This window comes from Leopardus geoffroyi, chromosome A1 (genome assembly GCF_018350155.1).
Source record: "Leopardus geoffroyi isolate Oge1 chromosome A1, O.geoffroyi_Oge1_pat1.0, whole genome shotgun sequence".
NCBI lineage: Eukaryota > Metazoa > Chordata > Mammalia > Carnivora > Felidae > Leopardus > Leopardus geoffroyi.
The window spans coordinates 11,515,812-11,534,498 of NC_059326.1; the positions used below are offsets into that span (position 1 = coordinate 11,515,812).

At 34.3% G+C, this 18,687-nt stretch overlaps 1 protein-coding gene across 6 annotated transcripts in view; it reads left to right on the top strand.

Moving 5' to 3' along the window:
• BRCA2 (BRCA2 DNA repair associated) overlaps positions 1-18,687 on the top strand; it is a 61,602-nt gene that overhangs the window by 5,911 nt on the left and 37,004 nt on the right. For all 6 annotated transcript variants that reach the window (XR_006711354.1, XM_045473337.1, XM_045473432.1 and 3 more), the window contains exons 4-13: positions 2,933-3,041; positions 3,661-3,707; positions 3,807-3,847; positions 4,040-4,151; positions 4,906-4,955; positions 6,168-6,279; positions 7,095-8,213; positions 9,645-14,438; positions 16,423-16,518; positions 18,219-18,288. Coding sequence is in view for 5 of the 6 variants with exons in the window: in XM_045473337.1 (XP_045329293.1) it covers positions 2,933-3,041; positions 3,661-3,707; positions 3,807-3,847; positions 4,040-4,151; positions 4,906-4,955; positions 6,168-6,279; positions 7,095-8,213; positions 9,645-14,438; positions 16,423-16,518; positions 18,219-18,288 (6,550 nt within the window). In the remaining variant the exon portion in view is untranslated. The remainder of the gene's footprint in view (positions 1-2,932; positions 3,042-3,660; positions 3,708-3,806; positions 3,848-4,039; positions 4,152-4,905; positions 4,956-6,167; positions 6,280-7,094; positions 8,214-9,644; positions 14,439-16,422; positions 16,519-18,218; positions 18,289-18,687) is intronic.

Sequence of the window (18,687 nt, forward strand, 5' to 3'; positions counted from 1 at the left end):
AGAAAGTTATAGGAATCAACAAAGTGATAAAGTCATCACATGTGTTGAGGAAATTGATTATGATGAGGCTTAGAATAGAGCCTTAAGGAATATTTAGCAGATGAAATGCAGAACACAGAAAAGGAAATCATTCAGTCAACCAATATTCCATACTTTGTGCGTGGCAATTTGTTAGACATTGATACAAACATGAATAAAATGCTTTCGACTTCTAGGAACTCAGTCTTGTGTAAGACAAAGTATGTAAATAAATATACAGTGTGGTATATGCTATAATAGGATCACCTGCAAAAGTGCTATGTTGTGGGCGTAGTAAAGGGAGCAGCCATCTATTTTAATGGGCTCAGGAAAAGCTCTGTAAACCAGTTTATGCTAATTCTACTGAATCTTGAAAGAGTTGGAATTGGTCTATCTATAATTAGGGAGGGACAGGAATGAATTAATAAGGCCACTCTCAGTGCAGATGAATCAAAATTTTTAAGGTTATAGTGCATAAATAATTCTGACTATAGTTTCCTGATTCCTTTTGTTTTTGTTTAGTTTAAATTCAGTATTAAAATGTAAGACTTAAGCTGTTCTTTAACCTACTTGTTTCATTCTGACATCTATTGTTTTCAAAAGAGAATTATCCCTAAAGTTTCATGAGGAAATGTACTATTTCTGCTTCTCAGCAGTCCTTTTGAGTAAAATAGTATGAGTTTATCTCACCATTATTCAGCCTTTTTATGAGATTCTCAGATTACTTGGCAAATGTTTTTTGGATATGACTTATTTTTACCTGCTTCATTTTTTTACTTCTTATTTTTTACATTTGGGTGTTCATTGCTAAGCCAATATTGATACTTTATTATCAACTGAAGTCATTTGTTTACATTAGGGTTCATTATTCGTACAGGTCTGTGGTTTTTGACAAATGTATAATGTCACGTATCCATCATTACAGTATCCTACAGGATCGTTTCACTGCCCTAAACGCCCCTTGTGTTTGCTCTCCACCTGTTCACTCACCTCCACCCCAAACCCCTGGCAACCACTGATCTTTTTTACAGTCTACAGTCTTTTTTTCAGAATGTCATATAGTGGAAATCATACAGTATGTAGCCTTTCAAACTGGCTTCTTTTACTTAGCAACATAAGGTTCCTCTGCATCTTTTCATGGTTTGATAGCTCATTTCTTTTTATCACTGAATAATGCTGTATTATATGGATGTACCAGTTTGTTTATCCGTTCACCTATTGAAAAACATCTTGGTTGCTTCCAAGTTTTGGCAGTTATGAACAAAGCTACTCTATCATGTGCAGGTTTTTGTGCGGACCTAAGTTTTCAACTCATTTGGGAAAATACCAAGGGGCATGATTGCTGGATCATATGGTAGGCATATGTTTAGTTACATAAGAAACTTCAAACTGAATCCCAAAGTGGCCGCACCATTTTGCATTTCCATCGGCACTGAGTAAGAGTTTTTCTTGTTCTACGTCCCCATCAGCATTTGGTGTTGTTTTTGTTTTGGGCTTTAGCCATTCTAAGTGTGTAGTAGTCGTTTCCTGATTAAGATCTTTGTTAAAGTGAACTGGGAAAAGTGAAATTTTAAAAATAGGTTTAGCTACTTTTTAGTGTCAACTAAAAGTCTCATTAGAGAAACTTGGATATTTCATTGAAGTGGGGTTTACCTCACGTGTATTTGGCTTAGTAGTGATTATATCCATTTCCTGTTACTTAAGAAATGAGTAATATAACACAGTGTTTTGCATGTGCTACTGCAAATAGTTTTGTTTGGTCTTTGCCTTATTTTATTAACACTAATACAACTTATTTTTCCCCAAACTTTTCTAAGTTGGAGATTATAGGATCAGTTAAAGCAACTATTTTTGAAAGCAGTTTTTAAGAGTGATAATAAATGCCTCAAGTACCATATTTGTGATACAGAAAATGGGAATATTTCCACACTGTAAATTGAATTTGATAGAGCCAGATACAGTTTTAGAAACCCTGACTGAGCCTTATTGTGGAGAAAATAGATGTATTCGTCAACAGTGGTAGTTTTTCTAATCATTGCTAATTCATCCAGCCAGGAATTGTGGAGTGACTATAACATTAGGCCTTGATTATAGTTGCTAAGGAGACAGTGATAAATAAGATCCCTACGTCAAGGAGCTCACATTTCTAGGAGGGGAAGCAAGAATGCTGTATGATAAACTCTACGAGGAACATACAGCACCAGCTATCACTTAATCTCATGTTAGGGACCACTAAATTTTTCCAGAGAAGGTAGTTTCAAAATGGAAGCCTGAAAGAGGATGTTCAGTCAAGAGAAATAAAAAGAGAGAAAAACAGTTTGTACAAAGGCCTGAAGTGAAGGAGAGCATTCTTGCAGGATATGCAGGTGGTTGGGTATGGCTGAAAAGTAGAGTGAAAGAATGTCATAGAAATTAAGGCAGATGATGAAAGTCCTTGTTACTAGGGAGTTTTGTTTTGGAATTTGAGCTTGCTCTTGAGAACAAGATCTTGAAAGTTTTCAGCAGAAGACTAATATGATCAAATTTGGTACGTCGGTAGGTTTTTAGTAAATGTCTTTTTCTTTACTCTTATCCTTCATAATACCCTAGTGCGTGTGACTGAATAATAAGGCATAAAACATTCTATTCTGTGTTCCACTTGTGTGGAATTTCAAAAAAATTTCTCCTATGTTATGAACTCCTTGAAGTGTCCCACAGTGTCTTACATATATTATATATACTTGTTGAATGAGGGCACACATCCTTTGAGACCTCCCCTTTTGGAAGGAATCAACAAACTGAGAAACCAATTCAACTGAACTGCCCATACATTCTCCTTCCCAGGATAAGATTTTTTGTTTTTAAATACTTCCAGAGAATGAAAATTCACAATCCAGAGCATATACGTACTCACTGAATTATTGTACTGTTTCAGGAAAGGATATTACCAATAGTAAACATAAAAGTTGTTGCACAATGAAGTCTAAAATGGATCAAACAAATGATGTTACCAGCCCTCCTCTAAATTCTTGTCTTAGTGAAAGGTATGGTAAAACTTGTTCTATTAAAATATTTAAATGAAACTTTTTCCCACATATGCTGTTTGTTTTCTAGAAATGCACCTAATTTTCATGCTAATATTTTGGCTAAAAGCCTAAAAGAGGAAATTCTCCTTTTAAATAATCTCCTTTTAGGTTGAGTTTTTTAATTTAATAATTTTTACATTAGAAACATTTACTTTGTTTTTCTTACTATGTTGAATTCACTGGTTTTTTGTCTATATTCTGTGACATTTTTAAGTTATAAAAATATTGATGAAAAGCAATGCCCTTGATATAGCAGCTTAAAATAATTTGTGTGCTTTGAAAGAATATGATTTTATAGATTCACTTTACATAATTCATAATTTTTAAGTTCTAGATGTACAGTTCCTAGCAGTTGAAATTTGTGAGTGCTTTATACTACTTTTTGTGGACATTTTAAACATAATTTAGTGGTTAATTTTTCATGATGTTTACTTTTTAAAAAGTAACAAAATATTACAAAGTAGTGTAATTCTAATAATTGATATGACTGAGTCTTTTTTTCAATAAGATTAATATTTTGTTTCTTCTTGTCATTTCTGTTATCTTTGAATAATTTTTTTTTTTTTTTCCATTTTAGTCCTCTTCTACGAAGTACACATGTAACACCACAAAGAGAAAAGTCGGGTATGATTAAAAATGATGGTTTTTTTTTTTTAGCTCTAAAATACTCTTAAATTTTAATAAAAATAAAATGTAGTAATTTTCCCCTTGTTTTACCCCCAGTGGTATATGGAAGCTTGTTTCATACACCGAAGCTTATGAAGGTAAATATTCCGCCTAGTTTATTTTTCTTGTGGAGAAGTGAGAATTTGACAATAGTGTCCTGCCTGTGCCCTGAGATTTACAAATACATACCTATGGTCTCATATAGGCATTCAGTGAGTGATAAGTGAAAAAAATACTCTTAATCATTAGTGCATTTATGTGAAATAAATAAACTGTTTTCTTATTTCCAGGGTCAGACACCAAAACATATTTCTGAAAGTCTAGGAGCTGAGGTGGATCCTGATATGTCTTGGTCAAGTTCTTTAGCCACACCACCAACCCTTAGTTCTACTGTACTCATAGGTAATACTAGCAAATGTGTATCATGTAAGATGGTAGATAATGTTGATAGAGTGTCATCTCTAAATGCTTCTGACAAAAAGAAAATAGGAAAAGATAATTGGATAGTAATTAGATTATACTATCTTTGAGAAGTGTGTTAGTAGTTCAGAATAATTTTATTCTATTTATATTGGGATTACAGGTACATTACATGGTGTTCTAGGAGTAGTAGTCTGTAAGAGTCCATCTATATGCAAACCAGGATTTTTTTTATTATTATTCTAGCAAAAGTACATTGCATTTTGATTCTCTCTTTGGCTAGGATTTAACTTTTTTTGTTGCTCAGATAAAATAATAGAGGTAAAAGCATGTTGAAAAGTAAGAAGTATTTGACATATAATATGCTTTTAGAGTGTATTATTATCTAAATAAATGCTAAAGTCTATAAGCTTTCTCTTTAAGTCATGACCCCATAGCTCCATCTGATTTTCTTAGTCTTTATGGATAGTATTACCTTAAAGTCGGGGTCATCAAACCACAGTTTCTTAGCACCTTATGAGTGGTACTAAGGAATTGAATTGTAGCTTATTCACTATGTTGATTGACCTTTCTAATTACCATACTTGAGTCAATTCGTTTTGTTTCAAATGCATCATTTATTTCAGTAGTGTTTGTGTCTTTTAATGTATGACCAGAAAATACTGCAGTTTTCACATTAACCTTAGTGTCTGGTATATAATACAGTATAGATAAATTGAATTTTTTTTTTTTACAGTCAGAGATGAGGAAGCATCTGCAGCTGTATTTCCTAATGACACTACTGCTGTAAGTAAATATGACAAATTGAGGATGCTGTTGCAGTTGCTTATAATTTTAGAATGCCACGGGGCACCTGGGTGGCTCAGTCGGTTAAGCGTCCGACTTTGACTCAGGTCGTGATCTCGCGGTTCGTGAGTTCGAGCCCCGCGTCGGGATCTGTGCTGACAGCTCAGAGCCTGGAGCCTGTTTCAGATTCTGTGTCTCCCTCTCTCTCTCTGACCCTCCCCCGTTGATGCTCTGTCTCTCTCTGTCTCAAAAATAAATAAACGTTAGGGGCGCCTGGGTGGCGCAGTCGGTTAAGCGTCCAACTTCAGCCAGGTCACGATCTCGCAGTCCGTGAGTTCGAGCCCCGCGTCGGGCTCTGGGCTGATGGCTCAGAGCCTGGAGCCTGTTTCCGATTCTGTGTCTCCCTCTCTCTCTGCCCCTCCCCCGTTCATGCTCTGTCTCTCTCTGTCCCAAAAATAAATAAACGTTGAAAAAAAAATTAAAAAAAAAAAAAAAAAACTTAAGAGAGCATACAGATAGGAAAGAAAGTTATAGGAATCAACAAAGTGATAAAGTCATCACATTAAAAAAAATAAATAAATAAACGTTAAAAAATTTTTTTTAAATAATAATAATTTTAGAATGCCTTGAAATATTATCTTGCATTTTTTCATTCCTTAATTTATGATTTATCTAAGTCTTTGATACAGTCTTTAAGCCCGATCCTGTGTGATTTTCTTTTTTTTTTTTAATTTATTTGTTTTTTAATGTACATCCAAGTTAGCATATGGTGCAACAATGATCTAGGAGTAGATTCCTTAATGCCCCTTACCCATTGAGCCCTTCCACCTCCTACAACCCCTCCAGCAATCCTCTGTTGGTTCTCTATATTTAAGTCTCTTACGTTTTGTCCCCCTCCCAGTTTTTGTATTATTTTTGCTTCCCTTCCCGTATGTTCATCTGTTTTGTGTATTAAAACCCTCATATGAGTGAAAGTCATATGATATTTGTCTTTCTCCAACTGACTAATTTCACTTAGCATAATACCCTCTAGTTCCATCCACGTCATTGCAAATGGCAAGATTTTATTCTTATTGCCAAGTAATACTCCATTGCATATATATACTCTATATGTGATTTTCTTGACTTCCTATGAAGTAATGGTGTCTCTAAGTTGAATATATGCATAGTGAGAATTTTTATACTAGTGACTTTAAAATACAACTTTTGCAGATCTTTAAAAGCTATTTCTGTAACCATGACGAAAGTCTGAAGAAAAATGATAGGTTTATCCCTTCTGGGCCAGACAGTGAAAACAAAAGTCAAAGAGAAGCTAAAAGCCAAGGTAAGTCCTTCTATTTAATTGAACTACTGTTTTTAACTGACAGCATTAAAGTATTATTACTTCTTTCTTAAAAAGAAAATACACTGCTTTTCCTTCTTAATTAATGAAAGTTCTCTGAGTAGAAGCTAATGTGATTTAAATGAAAATGTTAAATCATGGTAAGATAATACCATTCAATATCCTATAGTGACACCAAAACAAAACCTATAACTCAAAACTTACAGAGATAAAAATAAGACTTCTAATTAGTAATTTGGGTTGCACATGTACTCAAAGTTACCTAATCAGATCATTGGAATATTGCATTTTTCTTGGTATGTGTATATCTCTGTGTAAATGTGTGGGATTGGATAACTGTGTGTGTGTGTGTGTGTGTGTGTGTGTGTGTGTGTGTGTGTAAAATCAGATTTTACTCTCAGTTATTATAGGGCCACAAAATTAATTTGGAACATCTGGTTTGATAAATCTTAGAATGTTAAATTGAGAATATATACTAAGATTGCATGAGTTTTAATTGTGTAGAGCTGGTAAAAAAAAAAGGGGGGGGGGGAGGAGTATTAGGATTAGAGTATGAATAGAAGGCTTGGAGACATTGAGACATTGGAATCAGTCTTTACCAGAAGAATGGGGGAAGGGTGGCACCCTCCTTCCCTTCCCCTCCCTAAAAGAGCTAGCACTCAGGATAACCCTTTAAATGCCACATTACATGTTATATGGTATATGCTATCTCTTTGAGAACAGTTGCAAGAATAGTATAAATTACATGACTATATTATAAAATGTTATTAATATGCTTCTGTTTTAAATTTTAACAGGATTGGGGAAAATGGTAGGGAATTCATGTGATAAAGTAAATAGCTGCAAAGACCCTTTTGGAAACTCAACACCAAATGTCTCAGAAGATGAAGTATGTGAAAGAGTTGCAGATATTTCTGAAGAAGATAGTTTTCCATTATGTGTTCCTAAATGTAAAACAAGAAACCTACAAAAAATAAAAACCAGCAAGACTAGGAAAAATATTTTCAATGAAACAACCAATGAATGTGAAGAAGCCAAAAAAGAAATGAAAGAAAATAAACATTCTTTTGTATCTGAAATGGAAGCAAATGCCAGTGATCCATTAGATTCGAATGTAACAAATCAGAAGCCCTTTGGGAATGGAAGTGATAAAATCTCCAAGGCAGTTGTACTATCTTCAGCCTCTGAATCGTGTCACCTAACCCTCTCAGGTCTAAATGGAACCCACATGGAGAAATTACCTCTACTGCATATTTCTTCTTGTGACCAAAATAATTCAGAAAAAGACCTCATAACCACAGAGAAAGAATGTACCAACTTTATTATTTTAGAAGATTCTTTACCACAGATTTCAGGTGTACCCAAGTGTACAGAGAAGATATTAAATGAGGAAATAGTGGTAAATAAGATAGATGAAGGGCAGTGTCTTGAATCTCATGAAGATTCCATTCTTGCGGTAAAGCAAGCAGTATTTGAAACTTCTCTAATAGCTTCTCCACTTCAGGGTATCAGAAAGTCTATATTCAGGATAAGAGAATCACCTGAAGAGACATTCAGTGCAGTGTTCTCAAACAATATAACTGATCCAAACTTTAAAGAAGAACATGAAGCCTCTGAAAGTGGATTAGAAAAACATTCTGTTTGCTCACAGAAAGAGGATTCTTTAAGTACAAGTTCACTTGATAATGGAAGCTGGCCAGCCACTGTCAAACATACTTCTATAGCTTTGAAGAATTCAGGTTTAATATCCACTTTGAAAAAGAAAACAAAAAAGTTTATTTATGTTGTAAATGATGAAACATCTTATCAAGGACTAAAAACACAGAAGGACCAGCAATCGGGACTGATGAACTATTCAGCCCAATTTGAAGCAAACATTTTGGAAGGACCACTGACATTTACAAATGCTGATTCAGGTACGAGTGTGTGTGTGTGTGTGTGTGTGTGTGTGTGTGTGTGTGAGTGAAAGTGAGAGAGGGAGAGAGAGAGAATGTATAGTTTTGTGGCTGTTGACAAGTTCTCTTATTTGAATATGCGAGTCTTTCTCTAATCTTTTTTAAAATATACACTGCCTGCTTTCCTTCTGTAGTTTCTTTTTTGGTTTTCCTTCTGTAGTTTTTGGTTTTTTTAAATCACTGTACTTGTATTCAGTATCGGGCAGTGTCTACATACATTATTGTTTAGGCCTTTGATTACCATTGTTCAAAATCATTTTATTCAGACTGGATCAGTTTGCATAGCATATACTGTATACAATCATGCCTCTTGAGACAGAGCATTTGATTCAGAATCATCAAGAACTTGACTACTTAATTCCTGCTTTAATTTTGTTATATGTAAATTTGACAGTTCTGTAAATATGTTGTCTATTTACTATAGATATTCTCTAAATCATGTAAAAAAAATAGAAAAAAGCTAACTTCTAGCTAAGTTTAATGTAAGTCACTTCTAAAATAAAAGTGGTTACTGTTGTTACCTAGTTTTCTTAAATATTTAGAGATTACTTAGAGTTATTAATATCCGGTGTCAGAGTATGCACCGTGAGACTCTGTTTTTATTTGAGCAGTGATTCCTTTATCAGTAGCTGAATTGTATGTTAAAAAGGCAATTTTATCATCCTTTGAGAAGATTTTAGTGGATAGAATAAACTGGAATGTAGAGGAACTGTTTGAGATTTGGGTTAATTTCCAGAGAAGAATGTTTGATACTGTATATGTCAGAATTAAAATCAGCGAAACAGCTAATATATAGTAGTGGCCATTGATTAAATAAGACTAATATTTTTAACTTCCTAATACAGAATTCAGAGGGATGATTTAAAAAAAAAAAAAACTCAGAGCAGTTTAATTCATTTGCCTTTATAATTGAGATTAGGACATTTTTCAGGCCCTTCATCTGTAGAGCCTATTTTTAAAAGCTGATTTTTTTTTTTTTCAGTATCAAAGACTGAATTAACTAAAGGAAGTAATTACTTTTCTAATTCTTTTCCTTTGCCTTGTTTTTTTATCTCCTATTACACCCATTTAGCAATGAAACTTTTTTCCAGTTTTATTTTCCAATAAAACTAATTTGAATTTTACTTATGATGGCTGCTTTCTTGAACTACATACTAATTTTCATTGAGTTGATACATGTTAGAAAAGAATACTGAGTTCTATTTGTCTTTAGTTGGAAATATAATAACTTCAAATAGAGACTATTTAGAATTCTTTGTTTTAAGCCTGACATTCGCTTCTTGCTTTTCATGTAATTCTTATCATAGATACTACCTTTTTTACTTAGCGGAATATATTTAGTAAACGTGATTGATGGTACTTTAATTTTGTTTTGTCACTTTGTGTCTTTAGGTTTATTGCATTCTTCTGTCAAAAAAACCTGTTTGCAGAATGATTCCAAAGAACCAATTTTGTCCTTAAACAACTCTTTTGGGACACTTCTGAGAAAAGTTTCCAATAATGGAAGCAGTTCTCCTAATAATAAAATAATATCTCAGGATCTTGGGTATAAAGAAGCAAAAATTAAGAAGGAAAAACTGCAATCATTTGTAAGCACAGAAACGGATTGTCTGTCATCCTTACAGGAAAAACACTGTGAAGATGATACAAAAAGCCAAAGAGTTGCAGATAGAAAAGAAGAGATCTTGCCTGCAGTAAGCCAACCTTCTGTGCTATATTCAGAAGTGGAAGATAGTGGTATTCACTTTCAGACTCTGAAAAGCTTTTCATCTGACCCGAATAATACCAGCCAGTTAACTCCTCACCCCAGGGATCCTCCGTCAAACCCAGTCGGGCTTTCCAGAGGAAGAGAATCATATGAAGTGTCAGAGACACTAAAATGTAAGAATCATGAAGCTGGTTTTGAATTAACCAAAACCATGGAAAATAATCAAGAAATACATGTTTTAAATGAACATGCTAAAAAAGCTAAGTTGTTGTCAACTGAAAAATATGTAACAGAAGCATCACCTTCTATGAAGGTACCATTCAACCAAAATGCACGTCTCACAATAATCCAAAAAGACCAAAAAGAAACTACTTTAATTTCAAAAATAACTATCAATCCAAACTCTGAAGAACTTTTCCCAGATGATGATAATTTTGTCTTTAAAATAACTAAGGAAAGGAATGTTCCTGTTTTAGGAAGTATTAAGGAACTTCAAGATTCAGACCTCTGTTGTGTAAAAGAACCTGTTCTCGAGAACTCTACCATGGTAGTGTATACAGATATGGATGACAAACAAGCAGGCAAAGTGTCAATTACGAAAGGTTTTGATTCATCAAACATAGATGATCTTACAGAAAAGGATAGAAATAGCATAAAGCAGCAACTCAGAATGACTTTAGACCAAGATTCAAAATCAGACATCACCTTGGATTCAGATATGAAATCAAATGGAAATAATGATTACATGGATAATTGGGCAAGACTATCAGATCCAATTTTAAATCACAATTTTGGAAATGGCTTCAGAACAGCTTCTAATAAAGAGATTAAACTCTCTGAACACAACATTAAGAAAAGCAAAATGCTCTTCAAAGATATTGAAGAACGTTATCCTACTAACTTAGCTTGTATTGAAATTGTAAATACTTCATTAGAAAGTCAAGAGAAACTGAGCAAACCTCATATACTTGATCCACAGTCAATTAATACTGTATCTGGGTGTGTGCAGAGTAGCACATATGTTTCTGATAGTGAAAATCGTCACACAACTCCTTCAACTTTATCTTTAAAGCGAGATTTTGATTCAAATCATAATTTAACACCTAGCCAAAAGGCAGAAATTACAGAACTTTCTACCATTTTGGAAGAATCAGGAAGTCAGTTTGAATTTACACAGTTTAGAAAACCAAGCCACATGAAACAGAAAAATCCACGTGAGATGCCTGAAAAACACCTGACTATCTCGAATACCACTCCTGAGGAACGGAAAGATGGTCATCTCCGTCTCACAATTAATGCCCTATCTATCAGTCAGGGAGATAACAGCAACAAATTTGAAGGTATAATTGGAGGTAAGCAGAAGTTTGCTTGCTTGTCAAAAACCAGCTGTAACAAAAGTGCTTCTGGCCATTTAACAGGTAAAAATGAAGTGGAGTTTAGAGGCTTTTACTCTGCTCGTGGCACAAAACTGAACGTTTGTAGTGAAGCACTGCAAAAAGCTAAGAAGCTGTTCAGTGACCTTGAGAATATTAGCGAGGAAACTTCTGTAGAAGTAGGTATAAGAAGTTTCTCTTCAAGTAAATGTAATGGTTCTGTTTCAGTGTTTAAGAAAGAAAATTGTAACAATGAGAAAAAGTTAAATGAGAAAAATAATAAATACCGCCTAATACTACAAAATAATATTGAAATGACTACTGGCATTTTTGTTGCTGAAGATACTGAAGGTTACAAGAGAAACATAGAAAACAAAGCTAACAAATATACTGATGCCAGCGGAAATACGTATAACTTCAGAGAATCTGATGGCAGTGATTCAAGTAAAAATGATACAGTTTATATTCATAAAGAAGAAAATGGCTTGCCATATATTGATCAGCACGACATAGATCTGAAATTATCCAGCCAGTTTATAAAGGAGGACAACACTCAAATTAAAGAAGGTTTGTCAGATTTAACCTGTTTGGAAGTTGTAAAAGCTGAAGAAACACTTCACATTAACACATCAAACAAAGAACATTTAACTGCTAATACAGTGGGGCGAATTACAAAAGATTTTGACGTATTTGATGTATCCTTTCAGACTGCAAGTGGGAAAAATATAAGAGTCTCTAGAGCGTCATTAAATAAAGTTACAAATCTCCTTGATCAAAAATGTACAGAAGAAGAATTGAATAACTTTGCAGATTCCTTAAATCCTGAATTACTTTCTGGCATAGATATCAACAAAGTAGACATTTCACGTCATGAGAAAATGGAAAATACTGAAAGAAAAGACAAAATGAAAGAAAGTGACCTCACTGGTACTGAAAATAAATCACTGACCCTCCAGCAAAGACCAGAATATGAAATCAAAAAGATCAAAGAACCTACCATTTTGGGTTTTCATACAGCTAGTGGGAAAAAAATAGAAATTGCAAAGGAATCTTTGGACAAAGTGAAAAATCTTTTTGATGAGCAAGAGCAAAATAAAAGCGCGATGACTAATTTTAGCCATAGAGGGACAAAGATGTCGAAGGGCAGAGAGGAGTGTAAAGGTGGGCTGCGATTAGCATGCAAAACAATTGAAATAACACCTGCTTCAAAGGAGGAAGAAATGCAGAAGCCTCTAGAGAAAAACCTTGTTTCTAACGAGATCGTGGTGGTACCCAGGCTCTTAAGTGATAATTTATACAAACAAACCGAAAATCTTAAAATACCAAATCGTGCCTCTCTGAAAGTTAAAGTACACGAAAATACAGGAAAAGAAACAGCAAAAAAGCCTACAACTTGTACAAATCAATCCACTTATTCAGCCACTGAAAATTCAGCTTTATCATTTTACACAGGACATGGTAGAAAAATTTCTGTGAGTCAGTCTTCAATACTTGAAGTAAAAAAATGGCTTAGAGAAGGAGAATTGGATGATCAACCAGAAAAAACAGTGTATAATATATCAGAATATCTTTCAAAAAATAAAGTTGATAATTCTGGTATTGAACCAGTGGTGAGGAATGTGGGAGAGAGAGAGAACACCAGTGTTTCTGAAATAATGTTCACTGTAAGAGAAGCAGACACAGATCCACAAAGCATAAACGAAGATACTTGCATTCAGAAACTTGTGACTAATTTCTCATGCAAAAATGAAAATACAGCCATTAAAGTGACGGTTTCTGATTCAAATAATTTTGATTCAACTCAGAAATTGAATTCTGATTCAAATGATGCTGTGCCTGTGTACACTACAGCAAGTAGTGAAAGAGTCTTAGTTGCACACGAGACAAAAGTGACAGAGGGATTTACAGAAAACTGCAGTATGGCAATTAAGCAAACCACCAAGAGTAAACCAGGGAAGATTGTGGCAGGTTATCGTAAGGCGCTGGATGATTCAGAAGATACTATTTGTCCTAATTCTCTGGATGGTGCAGAATGTAGTTCGCCTTCACATAAAGATTTTGCTGAGACTCAAAGTGAGCAAACTCTACAACTTAACCAAAGTATTTCTGGATTCAAGAAACGTTCTGAAATACCACCTCATCAGATTAATTTGAAAACTTCTGATATATGTAAACTTAGTACAGGGAAGCGTCTCCAGTCCGTCTCTTATACAAATGCTTGTGGGATTTTTAGCACAGCAAGTGGAAAATGTGTACAAGTATCAGATGCTGCATTACAAAAGGCAAGACAGGTGTTTTCTAAGGTAGAAGACTGTGCCAAGCAGCCCTTTTCCAAAGTATCATTTAAACATAATGAGGATCACTCAGACAAGTTCACAAGAGAAGAAAATACTATGATACATACCCCCCAAAATTTACTATCATCTGCTTTCTCTGGATTCAGTACAGCAAGTGGGAAACAAGTTCCAGTTTCTGAAAGTGCCTTATGCAAAGTTAAGGGAATACTAGAAGAATTTGATGTGATGAGAACTGAGTGTAGTCCTCAGCGTTCATCTACATCAAGACAAGATGTATCAAAAATGCCTCCTCCCTCTTGTGTAGATAACAGAACCCCAGAACACTCTGTAAACTCCAAATTGGAAAAAGCCTGCAATAAAGAATTTAAATTATCAAGTAACTCTAACATGGAAAATGGTTCTTCAGAAAATCACTCGGTGCAAGTTTCTCCATATCCCTCTCAGTTTAAGCAAGACAAACAGTTGATACAAGGAAACAAAGCATCGCTTGTTGAGAACGTTCATCTTTTGGAAAAAGAACAGGCTTTACCTAAAAATATAAAAATGGAAATTGGGAAAACTGAAGCTTTTCCTAATCTTCCTGTGAAAACAGATACAGAAATTCATTCTACTGACTCCAAGGATCCAGAAAACTATTTTGAAACAGAAACAGTAGAGATTGCCAAAGCTTTTATGGAAGATGGTGAGCTGACAGATGCTGACCTGCTAAGTCACGCCAGACACTTTCTTCCTACGTGCCAACACTCTGAGGAGATGCTTGTGTCAAATTCAAGAAGAGGGAAAAGAAGAGGTATACTTGTCTCAGTTGGTAAGTGTCCATTTTTTCCTGTTAGGTTGCCAACCACTTAAAAATTAAGTCTTGAATAATCCTGGTATGCTAACTTACAGCAATTCAGGTAATTATAAGCTGTATTATGTTTTGTTTTTTTTTTAATGTGGAATTTATTGTCAAATTGGTTTCCATACAACACCCAGTGCTCATCCCACCAGGTGCCCTCTGTATTTTTATAGACCTTGTGGATGGTTTAGCGGAATGTGATTTCACTTTTGCTATCTCTGAGTCTGTACCAAGAAACATGTTTTGAGGTTATTTCGATATATTTTTAGAGATTATTAATATAGTTATAATTGAGAAGCTACTGTTAAGTTTCTTTCCCTAGAAAATCTGAAATTTCTATCCTTATAACAGCCTGCATAATACAACTTATTAACTGTTTCCATATAAATATGAATATGTATAGAGAGGAAGAACACAGAGGTTCCAACTCTGGCTTCTGTGAACTTAAAAAATTGGTTTCAGTTATAGGTGCTGGTTTGCCTCCTTTTTTTAATCTAGGAAGTGTTCTAAAGTCAGTCATTTTTGGCAGATAACATACTGGTCTTAATGCCATTTGGACTATATTCTAACTTCTCTTTGAAATATGTATGGAACAACTTAGTTCAACTAGGTTAAATGGCAAAGAATAATCTTAACTCATTGAATCTGTTGATCAAATACCATCAAAGTAAATGCCAAAACTAACTCCAGCTTTTAAGTGGATGATCTTAAATATTAAATAACTAACTCCTTTGTGAAAACTATGGACTCACAGAATTGAGTTGAATTGAGTTGTCACAGGTCTTGCCCAGTCTCTTCTTACTATAGAGCAAAACACTGAAGCCAGTGTCTCCAACTTGGCACCTTCAGTTACCCTGTGGATACAGAGTTTCTGAATTGTTATCCAGGCCACATTCCATACCAAGTTTATGTTATGGGAAAAGTAGAGAGTTGATGATACTTACCTTAAACTGTTGCTGTGCTCTGGTAAAAATTTTGAAGAGCAGATGCTTAAAGAGACTCACAGTTCTTTTATGGGAAATAATAGCTTTATTCATAGGAACCCATTTTGTTCATGTGTACTCCCAAGTGGGTTAACCTGCTTAGGGGAAACAACAACAACAACAACAAACTCAGACTTGTAATAAATGTTCTCAGCATCATCACTATTTAATGTTCCCTCACTTCTGTTATATATGAATATACAGCTTAATCAGCTTCTGGTTACTTGCTAAACAAATCACTTCATAATTTAACACGTGATAAAGCTTCGCATGGACATTTTCATCTCCTATTAAATTCTACAAGTTCATTCCCTTTAATAAAGCATCAAAAACCAGAGTACCCATTATCACCTATTATCTCAGTATGACACGGACATGCGTAATTTGAATTATGGTTTAATGTTACTCTCAGCCTTTGTAGAATTTTGAAATAAGTATTACTAATATTTTAATGTAATTTTGCTAATTTTAAAGTCTTTTCTCCTACTCACTCTAATTCAAGGACCTACATAATAAATTCCTTCTCGAGTTTAATGCAGGAAAAAGTTTTACTTGAAGAAATTCTGTTTGTTCTTATTTCCAGTAAACTTATAGTTTCATTTAGTGCTAGTTTATTCCATTAAAAAGTAGCTTATCACTGGTATCTGGTAACATCTTTTTATCCCTAGACCCTATTAGATAGTGGTATTTTAAATGGGAAAGAAAGAAAGAGAAAGAAAGAAAGAAAAAGAAAGAAAGAAAGAAAGAAAGAAAGAAAGAAAGAAAGAAAGAAAGAAAGAAGTTGATTATTGAAAAATAGTCTCTTTCAAAGTAGAATGGTCACTATTTAAATTATAAGTATTATGTATTTTTTGCTTAATAAATTGTAAGAGTCAGGACTTCAGTTTTAAAAAAATGAACTATATAGGCTTTTGAAAAATAATATTGCTATTATTTGCTTTAAAAACATATGGAATTTTTTTTTTTTTTAGGAGAACCCCCAATCAAAAGAAATTTGTTAAATGAATTTGACAGGATAATAAAAAATCAAGAAAAATCCTTAAAAGCTTCGAAAAGCACTCCAGATGGTAAAATTTGCTTTGTATTCATATCTTTTCCCTCTCTGTAGGTACTACACACAATATTTTTAAGTGAACTTTTCTCAGCTTTTTTTGGGTATTTAAATAATTAGACAAGACTTTGCAGTGTGGTTTGTTAAAATTATGTCTTGCTTTGTTCTGTGAGCATTTCCTTCATAATACCAAGTATGATGTGGAGGTTCTCTATAATGACTTTTTAAATTAAAAAGCTATAAAAATTTAGTAACATCTTAGTATAATAATTTAAGGCTTAGGTTCTGGGAATCCAGGCAAGCTTTTGACCTTCACCATTCCACGAAAATCACTCTCTCCTAAGCCATTTGGTGATCTCTGTGTTGGCAAATCCAACAGGCATTCTGTGTGTTCATTTGACTCCATCTTTCAGCCACATTTGACAGTTGGTCACTCTTCTGAGGCCACCACATGCAGTCGGTTCTCCTCCTGCATAGCCACTTCTCTGGTTCTTCCTTATCCTTTCCTTCCTCTAAACATAGGAGTGCCCCAGGGCTCTGTCCTTAGAGCTCTTCTCTGCTTAAACTTCAGTTTCAGTGACTACCAAAATTGTTATCTGCAAGCTTAGCCCATCCTGGAACTCCAGACTTACTTGTGCATTTGCCCTTGATACTTTTCTACTTACGTTGCTAATAGGCATCTCTAAGTCACTATAGGCAATGCTAAACTCCTGATTGCATCTCTGTCCCAAACCTACTCTTTCTGTTCATTCCTTTCTTGCTGCCATTCTGCCAATCGACACATCAAAACCTTGGTGTCCTCCTTTACTCTTTTGTTTCCTCATACTTCACATCCAGCCCATCAACAAGTCCTATATGTTCTACCTTTCAAATATAACAAGAATCTGATCATTTCTTCTCATTCTCCCCCTACCACCTTCATCTAAGCCACAGTCAAAACTTGTAACTCCTTTCTCTGTTTCTGCCTCTGCCCCTCCTCCAGGCTGTCTCAGCATAGCAGCCAGAATCATCCTGGTAACAAAAAGGTCAGATCATGCTCCTTGATTGCTTAAAACTCTGCGTGGCTTCTTATCTCATTTAGACTACAGTCTGAAATTCTTACCATGGAATACGTAAAAAAAAAAATAAATAATAAAACGTGTAACTATTGCTCACTATATATTTGGTTCCTGGGTTTGGAAAGGAAGAATTCAAGTAGTGAGGCATAAATGTGTTAGACTGTAGAGGCTTAGTTCTGAAACACATGCAATAAATCCCACAGCAGACCCTTAATGACTGCATAGAATCTTCTTCATTCTTTTTTATGGTTGCATAGTATTTGATCATGTGGTTGTATCAATGTATTCTAGTTTAGTCAGCCAATCCCGTACTAATGAACGATTTGAAGGTTTGAGAAGTACAAGTTGCATACTGAGAACAATATCTAAAGTTTGGCTTGTAAACCTTCATAAGACTAAATTTTAAATTTGATGCATGGCAGTTAACTAACACATTTGAGTTATGATTAACATCAGCTAACTAAATTTATACTGATTTTCTTGATTTGTTTATGCTGAGTTATTTGGTATATAGTCATTATCAGTTTGTGAGTCAAATATTTCAAGTCTATATATCAATTTTTTATGTAAATATTTACAATTATGTGTAACAAATAGGTATAGGAAATAAAATTTCATTCAGATTTTCATTAATACATAATGTAAAATATTTTTCTAGGCATCATAAAAGACAGAAGCTTGTTTATGCATCATATTTCTTTAGAGCCAGTTACCTGTGGACCCTTTAGGTAAGACATGTTCAATTTTTTTTTATTACAATATAGTATAGGAAAAGTATGTTTTTTTTTAAAATAAATATTTCTAAAGATATTCTTTTATCTCTCCTCCCTTTCAAAGCCCTACTCAAATTACTAAGAGAATTTTTTTAATGTATAAACCCACAAGGACAATGATCAGAGAAAAAACAAATTCTGGAAGCCAAAAAGCATGAAAGACTTAGAACATCATAGAAAGCTAAAACTTGACATTAGAGCAAGTGGAGAAGCTACCCAATTTCCCCCAAAGAAAAAACCCAAGAAAGACTCAAATTGGCAGCAACTTGTACTTCTGACGGTGAGGTAGAAAATAGGAAGATTAGTTGAAAATCTCTTTAAGAAATACCTATATCCCTTCCCCCACTGCAGGCA